At 41.9% G+C, this 12,278-nt stretch overlaps 1 protein-coding gene across 2 annotated transcripts; it reads right to left on the bottom strand.

The window, feature by feature from the left end:
• Positions 1–369: 369 nt before the first annotated feature.
• On the bottom strand, positions 370–9,923 carry LOC123069636 (la-related protein 1A). 2 transcript variants are annotated; one of them, XM_044492543.1, is made up of 14 exons: positions 9,251–9,923; positions 7,489–8,056; positions 7,234–7,396; positions 6,634–6,724; positions 6,463–6,534; positions 5,819–6,375; positions 5,160–5,229; positions 4,131–4,232; positions 2,672–2,988; positions 2,434–2,577; positions 2,243–2,306; positions 1,791–1,936; positions 1,594–1,698; positions 370–813 (listed from the first exon to the last, which is right to left on the bottom strand). In XM_044492543.1, the coding sequence occupies exons 1-14, from the start codon at positions 9,539–9,541 to the stop codon at positions 624–626; spliced, it is 2,880 nt and encodes a 959-aa protein (XP_044348478.1). In that variant the 5' UTR covers positions 9,542–9,923; the 3' UTR covers positions 370–623. The 2 variants fall into 2 exon arrangements, with proteins under 2 accessions (XP_044348478.1, XP_044348479.1); XM_044492544.1 differs by having other exon boundaries at positions 2,434–2,574.
• Positions 9,924–12,278: the final 2,355 nt, after the last annotated feature.

The raw sequence follows: 12,278 nt of genomic DNA, 5'->3' as shown, positions 1-12,278 counted from the left end.
AGAAATGATTGATGCTCTAACGAGGTCTCCGCGCTTTGCTCCACCAACATTGACGATCCTTTGTCGCCGGCAACTCGCCCTCGTACCACCCCTTGCTTTGTTGGGCTCCACTTTGCCATCCACCGCCGGTGTTGCTGTGAATCGACCGTGACGAGCGAACAAAGCAAGGGACACTGAGCAAACACTCCTTTATAAATCCATGTCGCCACTGATTTTCAAGTTCGAGTCTAGAATAGGCCATCTCAAACCATACACATGAATATTTTCGCAGTGACAAAGAAATGGCAAATCAGGCGCTTTGGCAAAGCAAGGGGAGAAAAAAGCCATACATCTGACATCCAAGTATCCAACAATGCAGACATCATCACGTCTTTTTAACTCTATAGTTTGGCTATTTAATAAAGGCAATTATTTTATCTCTATGTACAAATCCCACAATGGCACCATGAAGCTGATGTAAAAAAAAGAAGAGAAAAATTTCCTGGACAGCAACAAGTATCGGCAGGGGAGAGCAAAATCTGCACAGGGACGAGTCTACTCAAATCCTTAGTTTACACCAAACAAAAACGTTGCTACTTTCTCCTTTGTAGGATCACCACCAAAATTTCATGCCCAGGTAGGACCTACTTAGCCACAGCCTTGCTATGGCTTGCCGCCACCGCACTCTTGCTGCCACTACCGCCGGTTTCTTTATCTGCCGCACGCCGTGCCTTGAAGTCCTCGATTGTTCGGAACTCCTCCCTGAGGAGCCTCTCCAACTCTGCATGCTTATTAACGGGGCTGCTATCCTGTTTTCGGAAATGATGAAATGCCCTGATCCAGAAGAAAAGTCAGCGACAATCTATGACAACCACATAACTGCAAGTTTGGCGATGCAGCAAGCCGAAATTGTCGTAAATTTATATCTTGTAATTGCGCTTTTCAAGGTTCCCTTCATAAGAATTAAGGGTAACACCCATGATATATCAAGTTCGAATTATACAGTTCACACCAGTTTCCATGTAGCAATTTTTAGCAACTATAACATGTGCACGGATAACTGTAAGGTCGTAAATATTAGACATCATGAGCACACCATTGAACTTTGCAACTGATTGTTCATTCACCAATGTTAAACATAGATCCATGCCAATAATATCAGCAAAGGAGAATGTGATGTTGCACTTCATTATCATTTTTTTCTGGTGTTACACTTATTCAAATGCAATGCTATTGCATACGCTTTGCATTTGAGGGGGGGGGGGGGGGTGTTAAGGAGTACTCCCTCCGTCCGGAAATACTTGTCATCAAAATGAACAAAAAGAAGTGTATTTAGAACTAAAAACATGTCTAGATACATCCTCTTTTATCCATTTTGGTGACAAGTATTTTCGGACGGAGGGAGTATTAGTATTAGGTCTAGGTGTCCTATTAGGCTATGTTTCCTTTCCTTGTACCACAAATCTTGTGCTATATATATATATGCCCCTCGGGCTAGGCAATAGAGATAAGTTGCATCCATAACACCATTTACCACTATTTTTTAAGTCATAAAGATCATTACTACAGACTAGTAACAGAGAAATGTGATCAAACAATAAAGCCGCCAATTACCAGTATTTTTCAAGTCCATAAAGATCGCCCTTGTGGTAGAACTCAAGCGTCAGTTGCTCAAAATCCTCATATACATTCCATTGGAAGTTTTTTTCCAAACCATAACTGCAAAAAGAATTAGGAGGTAACTGATCTGCTCAATACAAAATGTAATGAATATCAGAAGGGTTTTCTTTTTCAAGTTCTATATTCCATACCTATAAAATCTGAAGAGACACTCAAGTCCATATCTGTAATTTGCTGCTGCATCATCTACTGCAAAATTCTTAAAATGCTTGTACATATCTTCATTGAAATTATCTCTCAGATAATATGACCAAAAACGATAGAGCGAATTCATTTCCTGCACGCAATTGGATGCACACAATATGAAAGGAATACTGGAACATATCTTTTGAGGATAGGACAGCAGATGGTACAATATCAATCAAAAGACAACTGTCCAACTTCAAATATAATTAGCAAGCAACAAACATTAACGAGACAGGAGACAATTCACCATATTATCAAAAGAAAACGAATTAGGAAGGCAATGATTACAGTAGAACATAATAGTTGAACTTGACCGGCTTTATACACTGCTCTAGTTGTAAACTACTTTTCTTCAGCCAATAGTTATATTGCAAGAAAATATGAGAAGAAGCTGCACCTCGCTCAAACCGATTCCTAACTTCTTACGTTCAGCAACGCATTTATTCTTGAACTTATTGTACCTTCACAAACAAAGGACAATGGCATCACCATGTGAAGCTTAGGATGAATCAATGGATAATATTAATAAATAATTATTTGAAGGAAATTAGAACTTGGAAGCGCATCACAAGTTGTTTAGAAACTTACCTTTGTTGCTGGAATTTATTTTTCTCTAAAAGTTGATGGCTAGGGTGCTGAAACGGTGGGAAAGATTTAGGTACTGATCCAATAGGTGAGCTCCCAGTAGGAATTCCGTGAGGAGATGAGCTCAGCTTTGAACTTTTATAGCTACTGAACAATAAATAGTCATTCAAATAACCGCAAAATGGGATAAACTGAGGGTAGGGAGGGTTTACTGAAAGAAAACATCCATCGATTATCTAACCTGTGATTTTCCGGAGTAGATCCATAGAAATATCCAATTGAATTGCTTGGGGGGCTTTCTGATACACCACCATAGTGAGATCGACTATTGGGACTATTCGCAAAATTACCAGCAAAGAACCTCTGCTTATGTGAGGTATGTGTCTTTCTATTGCCTTTACTTTGCCGCCTACGTGGAATAGGTTGTCCAGCTTCCTCGATGCCATTAGTTCCGATGCTAACATGGTTCCCTTTTGCTCCACCAAATTGTTTAGAATCAACATCTGCAGTATCGGCCTGGGAGCTCCTTTGATTATTAGTGCGCCGATCATGTACACTCTGATGTCAGGAGTAACACCATAATATTAGCATGAGCAGTTCCAAAATAACATGATTTGAAAAAAGTAATTCTATAACATAAAATGAGAAAACCAGAATGATAAATCTGATACTCCCTCCGTCCCAAAATAAGTGTCTCAACTTTGTACTAGCTCTAGTACAAATTTGTACCAAGCTCAAGGCACTTATTTTGGGACGGAGGGAATATGATATAGAAGGATTGTCATACATATCATAACAGAACAGGCTTTTGAGATAATAAGAAAAACACAAGCACAGGGTACACAGATCTCAGCTCAAGTCTTGTCCCAAACCAGCTTGATTCGAACTGGAAGCTCCAGAACAAATCTTGTCTTCGGATGTTTATTCGAACACTCAACTCAGTTTCAAACGGTTGTTAATTGAGTCAAACATGCCAATTAATGCTACAACTGAATGCCATTCCAAAATATGAGATAGAAACTACCAATCCAATATTAAGACATCACATTCTTAAAAACAACTACAATGATATAACATTGCCTTGCTAAATCTAACTGGGTAGTTTTAACACTAAAATTCAATGGTTAAAGAATGTACTCCCTCCGTTCCTAAATATAAGGCTTTTTAGAGATTCCAATACAGACTACATACAAAGCAAAATGAGTAAATCTACACTTTAAAATGCATCTGTATACATCCGTATGTAGTACATATTGAAATCTCTAAAAGGTCTTATATTTAGAAACGGAGGGAGTATTAACAAAAGAACAAATAGTTTGATAAATAAATTATTAATATAGTATGCAATCCTAAAAGGCATTGACTATACCTTGCAAAAAATTAAAACATTAGAAACGGATGAATCAGTTCAATGAATGCTGTAGCTACATTTATCACAGAACTGTTAAAATAGACCGGACAACGACAGATACCTAACCAGGACAACTCATCCAAAGTAAGAAGGCCTACATTTTGTATGCCTAAAATAGACCTCATTTACTTGTATAAAAGTGCATTTGCAATAAGTGTGTTGGAGTCGATAGCAACTCTCAAGACAACACAGCATATACGCTAAAATCTTTAATTGGCTCCTAGAATGCAAGTGCAATATTGATGAACAATAAACCAAACTTTAAATTCTTCACACTGTAACATATCACCTCATAATAATATAAAGCGTCATTTATTCTTGATGCTTCCTCTGTTGAAAATGCTTGAGATATACTCGAGCAACTTTTGTCATCCTTTTCTGATCTAGTATCCTGTGAGGTAGAAAAATGAAACAAGATCTCAATGCAGTGTTACAAAATAGTACTTGCTTAATGTGTTGGATCATTTATTGATTCCAGGAGATAACAAAACAACATAAGATAGTGAGGAGTTCAAACAACACAAGCAAATTGAAACTATGGTTGTGCATTCAGAACTTCAGATGCACAATGAAGGGACGCCGGAAGTCATGCTACTATACTAATCACGGATTAGCAGTTGCTATAGGAAAGCTATGATAATTTATTATTCCCCTGCTAGCTATTCTTCTCACAACTAAGCCCCATGGTAGTACTGCCTCCGTATCAAAATATAAGACGTTTCTTGACACTACCACAGTGTCACAAAATGTCTTCTATTTCAATACAGAGGGGAGCATATTTTATTAGGTGGGCTGCTTCAGGCTTCTGCTCAAAAAAGAGGTCAGGGTAGATGTGCTGATTCCTATGGAATCGACACATGGGAATCCTTTCCTCTGATACAATGTAGAAGGTTTCTTTGGACTGAACGCAGCAAAGGAAAGAGGAAACCATGGAATCCACAATTCCTCTAGAGTATCTAGAAATCCTGTGAAGAAAACGAGGCCTTAGCTATATGTTAGTATGGCCCTAGTTAACCCACCGATTAAGGCCGGCTCATAAATTCAATTAATCGGCCAATTCGCCGGTTAATCCCTACTCCCCTGCCAACCAAGCAGCTACCAGTTACCAATAACCCAAAATTTTCTTATTGACGTACAAACTGTTTGACTTTGTAATACATAATAAGTACAGCAAAGTGCTACGAACTAAGTTCATCAACTTATTAGTTTATGGTTCATCCTTCATAGTGAAGCATTTACAGAGTGATGCATTAGAATGGCATGAAACTAGGGAAGTAAAGGGAACATATCAGGAGCGTAGAGTATCTTAAAACCCAACCTGTGTAACAATTATTAGCCGATTCACTTCTTGGTCATCAACAAAAAAATCATCATCCTCATCATCGACCCTGCTTGAAATAAACATATTGCAAAAGATCATCAAATTCACGCACACAATTCATACGCTATACAGGTACATAAGAGATGATGCATCACGTGAGCAACACACGAGTACAAAACAATATCAAAATGATCTGTTGGTCTTCTGAAAAGACACCAAGTCTAGAACTCCAAATATGAAAGTTTAACCATTAACGCAAGTATATTCAGAACAGAACATTTTAACTGCTGGGAAAAATTATATAAATGCAACTGAACTACACTATTCACATTAATGCGCCATCACGACATTAAAATCTATCATCTAACATTTATTTAGTTCAATCTAAAATTGCTTGCAGCTTAGTCAATTCAAGGTTGGCGACTTTACCTTCAATTTTCACAGGCCAGAGTAATATATATTTTGTTACCATAGATCAATAAAACAGAAGCACGACTATAGCAAGTCATCTACTCTCACAAAGGCATGTGATACATGCTACTGTTATTATAACTGGACGCTTACATGAATTTAAATGGTTGCTTAGAAGGCAACATACATTAAACAATCATAATGCACGAAACGAAATCACAGATCGTATACCATTTAAAGTTCACCTTTTGTGTGAATAGACATCATCACGTGAATGTTCTGCGTGTTCCAATTCCAATTCCTCATCAAGCATGAATGTGCTTTGATCCCCACTGAAGCTAGGGGAGTCACTTGGCAAATCCTTACGGAAACCACTTTCGCTTTGAGAATCAGGTACTTTCATCTTTGTGTTTACTTTCCGAATTTTAACATCACTAGTTCTAACAGCAGCTTCTTGTGTGCGTGAATTACCAGAGAATGTGGAAATGCTCTTAGGCTTTCCACCAATAGTCATGGCAGACAAGCCTTTATTCAATGAACAGCTATGTGCATCATTAGGTAGCTCTTCATCTGGAACTATTGCCTCAATAGCAGCACCATCTATGTTGCATTTATTATCTTGAGGGTGAGGATGCTTCTTTTGGTCTGAAGAAAAAGAATCATCCTTATTTGAGAAGCCGCCAGTATTGCTCTCACCCATAATATTATCCATACTGGCAGTAGATGATGGACTCTGAACAGATGTTGCCCCAGAAGAAGAAACCCATTTTGACCAGTCAGAGTGCCTTCTTATCTTGTCATCCTGGTAACAGGAAAGTAGCATCAGACAAACCAAATTCCAAACTCAACAAGGGATATAAACAGTAACAGTTCAAACAAACATGGCTACCTGAACTTCTACAAGACTTGAGCTTGCCAATACATCTACTATCAGATGGACATCCGTTGTAATTCTCTTCAGCTGCAAATGAGCCCATGCAAAAACAACCAGTTTTCATAACAAAGTAAAGAAACAAAAATATGATATCTGAAAAAGCAAAATATACATAAGAGGGCATACTCTATTGAAGTCTGCAACTTTTGAAATTGGAACCCAGCCATGTTCATCCATTAAAGATTTCAAGAAATTATCTCGCTCCAGATTAGTATCACTGGAAAAAATGCCATAATGAGTTAACAAAACTGTAGAGTACATGCCAAAAGCACGTTCACCCATCCATGATGTATATCACATAGGTGCAAGATTGATTTATTTAGAGTGTAGCAGTGACACTTGCATGTACTCCCTCTGTTCCTAAATATAAGTCTTTGTAGAGATTTCACTATAGACTACATACGGAGCAAAATGAGTGAATCTACACTCTAAAATGCATGTGTATACATCCGTATGTGGTCCATAATGTAATCTCTACAAAGACTTATATTTAGGAACGGAGGGAGTATAATGTATAATGTCAACGCAACTGTCTGTCAAAGAAAACAAGACTTCATATGGCATTCTGAAAGGCGACATACATACACCGAAACTAAATTACTTGGCAGACACATTAAAATTATATAAAAACCTTATCAGCACATTGCTAAACTCATAATCTCTGTGTCATGCTTCCTTGAGGGGGCGGGGGCATGATAGAATAAACAGAAGAAAATAATTACTTACCTAAAATAGTACTCCACTTGAGCTAATATTTTAGCTCTTAGCTCAGTCGCTTCAGGCGATAAAACAGGTTGGGGGGCTGGTTGGTTTTGGACAAAACGAGGTGGACCTCTCATTGCCTCCATGGGTGGAGCAGGCATGTAATAATACATGGGAGGCATAGGCCCTGAGGTAAAAACATTCTCAAACATTAGATCATCAAAAGCTTTAGCATATGAGATACAAAAGAAGATGTTGTTACAGTGAGTACAGCATTACCAGGGTATGATGGTCCATTGAGGTACCCAAGAGTAGGGGGCAGATGTGCCATTGGTCTGACAAAAGTTCTGGGCCCAACGCCGTGTGGCATACTTGTGTTTTCTCTCGTACCAAACGTCTGATGATTTTGCCAAGTGTGATTAAAATGGCCACGGCCTTCAACACTAGAATGTGGTCTAGCACCATGAGTACCAACAGCAGGACGCCAAGCATGATGGTCTCCTCTCGTTTGTGGAGGCATTGGCCTGTTACCTTCATTGCCACCAACTTGATCTACAGGAACAAAAGGAGGTGCAGCGGATTCGAATCCAGACTTCCCAACATGTGGGTCATGATTTGGGACCGGAACAGGAAAAGGCTGGTATGGATATTCATGTAGCATCACTGGACTTGGGAGAACAGGGTAAAAAATAGGTTGCCCTGGATGTTGATGATACGGCATTGTGGCAGGGTATGGTGGTGCATCATTTGCACCAGGGGGGCGTCTCTTGGGCCCATTTTTATGGTGTGCTTGGTAATTCTTGTTGGGATTTGCATGGCCATCAAACTTGTGCATACGATTAGGCACCTAAAAGATATTGAACCCTTTCCATCAGAGCAAATCGGATATGACTATATGAGTAGTGCAGAAATAATGTATGTAGGAACTTAGCCAGGAAAACTGAATGCATAGAACAGTGACAGGGTATCTGTTCACAAAGGCTTCAAATGACAACATAAAGTATATTTTGCTTATTTCTAATAAACCATCAAAGAGGAAGAGTACAAATTTCATTAACGTGCATCAGAACAATTCTTGACAATTTCTATAAACGAAACACCATTCAAGAACTTTCTTGGTTGGGCCAGAGCAGATTCAGAAAATCACCCACTCATACAATTCAACAATTGAATCATGATACAGGCACCGCCGAGATAAATGGGAAGAGCTTGCAACTTAACATGGAGTGGTTCCCAAAAGAAACACCCCATAAAAAAGTCATTATCTAACTACAGAAGGTGCTTCAGTGGTTCAGTTAGGGAACCTTTCAGACAGGGCACATGTGCGACTGCAGTCCAACAATGAATCGTCACAAACACGATGGCTACACGAGTAGATGGTTCAGCTAGGGAACTGTTCAGACAGTGCCAGTATGGTTGCATTCTATAAAAATTCTAAAAACCAGTATGAATGTACCATGACCACATAAGCAGGAGATAAACAAATCCAATTGCAGAATAGCAAGCGAGCACTAATACTAAGACATGCTGAATGTATCATTCAACCTCTATGGTTCATCCATCACCTCGACATCAGGCATAGCAATTGGTATTGATATTCTTACCTCGAGAAAAGCAACAGCTTGCGATTGCCATGGGATGTAGGAGTATGACCTACTGCCCTAGCAAGTAAAGGTCCAATACGGCAGCAAAAAAAAAAGAGACTAACCAGACCAGTTGAGCACAGCCATAAAGTTCATACTGGTTCTAAAACAGGAAAGCTTTACTCGTTAGTCGTCACCAACAAAACAATGCATACTCAGACCACACCAGTCCCATGAAAGGCAACATATATCTACCAAAACAAAATAAGTAACTTTCAGTTCATTCCTTTGCTAGCTACACCAAACGCAAAAATTGACCTGATACCAGTATGGTACCATAATCATATTGTGAGGGTCAATGTTCCCGTTACTAAAAATGCCTATGAAACAAGTTATGAGAGTACATAAACATAGTATAATCTGAGCAAACATATCTCCACACCAACGCCATATTATACCTGTGATGGAGATGGAGGCGCCTGCTGCACCTCGGGCCCCTTTGCCAGGTCGCCGCCGGCAGCATTGCCCGGCAGAGGCTTCCCCGTGGGCTCCGCCACGACCTTTTGCCGCGCCTCCTCCAGCGCGGGCCACGACTCGGCCCCCATGACCGCTGCCTCACCTGCGACAGGCGGCGGCGTGGTCTTCCTCCACGGCGAGGCGCCAGCGCCGCCGCTGGCCCCGCCAACACCCGGATCCGCAATCACCTCGGGTGCCGCCACGGCCCCGCCGCCCGCATTCGGCTCTTCCATCGCCGACACGGAAACGCCCGCCACCTCAAAATAGGTCGCAGGCAGCACAGCAGTTTAGGACTTCAGACCCGTAGCTTCCGCCGCCGCCGCCGCCGCCGCCGAGAGGACGAGAGAGACGAACAAGACGGTTTCGGATGAGATATTCGGGGAACTTAGCTTAGCCTAGCCTTAGCCAGTTGTGGGAGCAGCCATGGGGCCGCCGCCGCCGCCGCCGTGGTAGGGAGGGTGGTGTAAGGTTTTGGGTGCGGAGGGTGACTAGGGTTTTGGAGTGCGGAGAGCGAGAGCGACAGGGTGGGGAGGGGAGAGTGTGCGGGTGCGTGCGTGGAGCGCGTGAGGTAAGAGAGAGAGAGGAGACGGGCAAAGTTCCGCTAAGGATGGGGACCTGCGGGGGTGGATTTGTTTGGGAAAGATTTTATCCGGATTCGGGAGGGGTGGATGGGTTCAGGCCCAGGTGAGGTGACGGGGACTGACTTGAGGGGACACCAACCCTAGGAAAGAGGGGGGATGGCTGCCTGACAGACCGCCGCTGCCATGCTGTGTGATGACCTCTCGGGCGGACTATTCAATGTATTTTTTATTTCATTTTCTGCTAAAAATAATTGTATTTTTTATGCGACTCTAGGGTTTCAGCCTCCCTCGCGGTGGCGTCTAGGATTCCATCAAGTGTCCGTGATTGATCTCTCGTGCATCTTCCCCCTCCCCCCACCCCCGAGGCTACGCGGACTAGGCTGGCAGAAGGGATAGTCCAACTATCTACCCGGCCTTGGTTTTAGGGTTTGTGTGGGCGTGTTGAGGCGTCAATGAAAGGTTAGGGCCATGGAGGGATCAAGATCACAGTTGTCGGCGTACAGCACGATGCCGACAGGAAAATCAACAGGAATTGAGGAGATGGTTGGCAAGCTAATCCTCCATGAGATGGAGGGCGATGATTGACGATATGTAAAACCATCAGTACCCTCTGTAGGATGGTGAACGCAGCCGAAAGTACCAAAACAGAGGTCACACGAGGAAGTTACTCAATTTCGGGCCTCCTTGGAGGAGTAACATCCTACGTCCTTCTTCTAGTTCGTATTCATGGTGGAGTATCCCGTACGAGGGTTACAATGAGGAATGATATGTGACTACCTAGAGTATGTTTCTACCAGAGTAGATGGGAGTGGCTAGCCCTAGCCCCACCTTGGTGACGATGGCTAGAGTTTTACATATGATAGATCCAATCTGCCCGCCGTCATCTTGACTTGTACGCCAAGATGCTCGCATGATGATTATCCGGGCTTCGGGGCTCCTTCCTATGTTAGACCTTCGCCAAGCTTTATGGGCCCCGAGACAGGTCGGGCTCCGCGCCAAGAGGCCACCCTGGTGTATTATACCGTCAGTGGCCCTCGACTTTGTCTGGAGTTAGAATATCTTTGAGAACCCTGCTACTTGTGAGTTGCCTTAGGATTTTCTGCGAAGAGGAAGGGTGAAGCAATATACTAGAGATAAGAATTTCCCTCAGTGACAACCAAGGTTTATCGAATCAAAAGGAGAACCACGCAAATCCTAGTGAACAACAGTTGCACACACAAAAGCAAAAAACTTGCACCCAACGCGTGCAAGAGGGTTGTTAATCCCTTGAACTCGTTACTTGCAAGGATCAAATCTTGTATAGGTACATAGATAAATTGCAAAACAAAATAAAAAGAGTAAAATTACAGCAAGGTATTTTGGGTTTTTATAATATGGTTAAAGTAGACCCGGGGGCCATAGTTTTCACCAGAGGCTTCTCTCTCGAGACAATAGCGTACGGTAGGTAGACAAATTATTGTTGGGCAATTGATAGAAAAGCGCATAGTTATGACGTATTCATGGCAATGATCATGTGTATAGGCATCACATCCGTGACAAGTAGACTGACTCCTGCATGTATCTACTACCATTACTCCACTGATTGTCCGCTATCCAGCATGCATCTATGGTATTACGTTCATAACAAACACAGTAATGCTTTAAGCCAGATGACATGATGTAGACAAAGTAAACCTAATCGATATGAATAAACCCCATCGTTCTACCCTTAATGGCAACAATACAATACGTGCCTTGCTACCCCTTCTGTCACCGGATGAGGACAATGCAAGATTGAACCCTCACAAAGCACCTCTCTCGTTGAAGATAAATCAATCTAGTGGGCCAAACCAAACAGATAGATCGGAGAGAAATGCAAAGCTATAACAATCATGCATAATAAAGTTCAGAAAAGACTCAATTACTTTCAATGAATAATCTGATCATAAACCCACAATTCATCAGATCCCAACAATCACACCGTAAAAGAAGATTACAATGGATAGAACTCCAAGAAGATCGAGGAGAACATTACATTGAAGATCAAAGAGAGAGAAGAAGTCATCTAGCTACTAGCTATGGACATGTATGTCTGTGATAAACTACTCATGCATCATTGCAAGGCAGCAAGGATGATGTAGAAGCCATCCGTGATCAATTCCCTCTCTGGTAGAGTACCGGAAAAGGCCTTCAGATGGGATCGCGGAAGAACGGAAGCTTGCAGAGGCGGAATAAGTGTTTTGGGTGGCTCTTTGTTGTTTTGGGAATATTTGTGAATTTATATAGGCTGAGTTGGGTCAAACGGAGTTGCATGAGAGTCACGAGCTCAGGGGGGGCGCCCCACCCCAGGGCGCATCCTGCGAGCTCTTGTCTCTCCCGTAAGTCTTCTGGCCTCCTCCCAAACCTTCTA

This window comes from Triticum aestivum, chromosome 3B (genome assembly GCF_018294505.1).
Source record: "Triticum aestivum cultivar Chinese Spring chromosome 3B, IWGSC CS RefSeq v2.1, whole genome shotgun sequence".
Lineage (NCBI taxonomy): Eukaryota > Viridiplantae > Streptophyta > Magnoliopsida > Poales > Poaceae > Triticum > Triticum aestivum.
The sequence above is the reverse complement of the archived record's forward strand: the minus strand, read 5'-3'. Positions and strand labels throughout refer to the sequence as shown.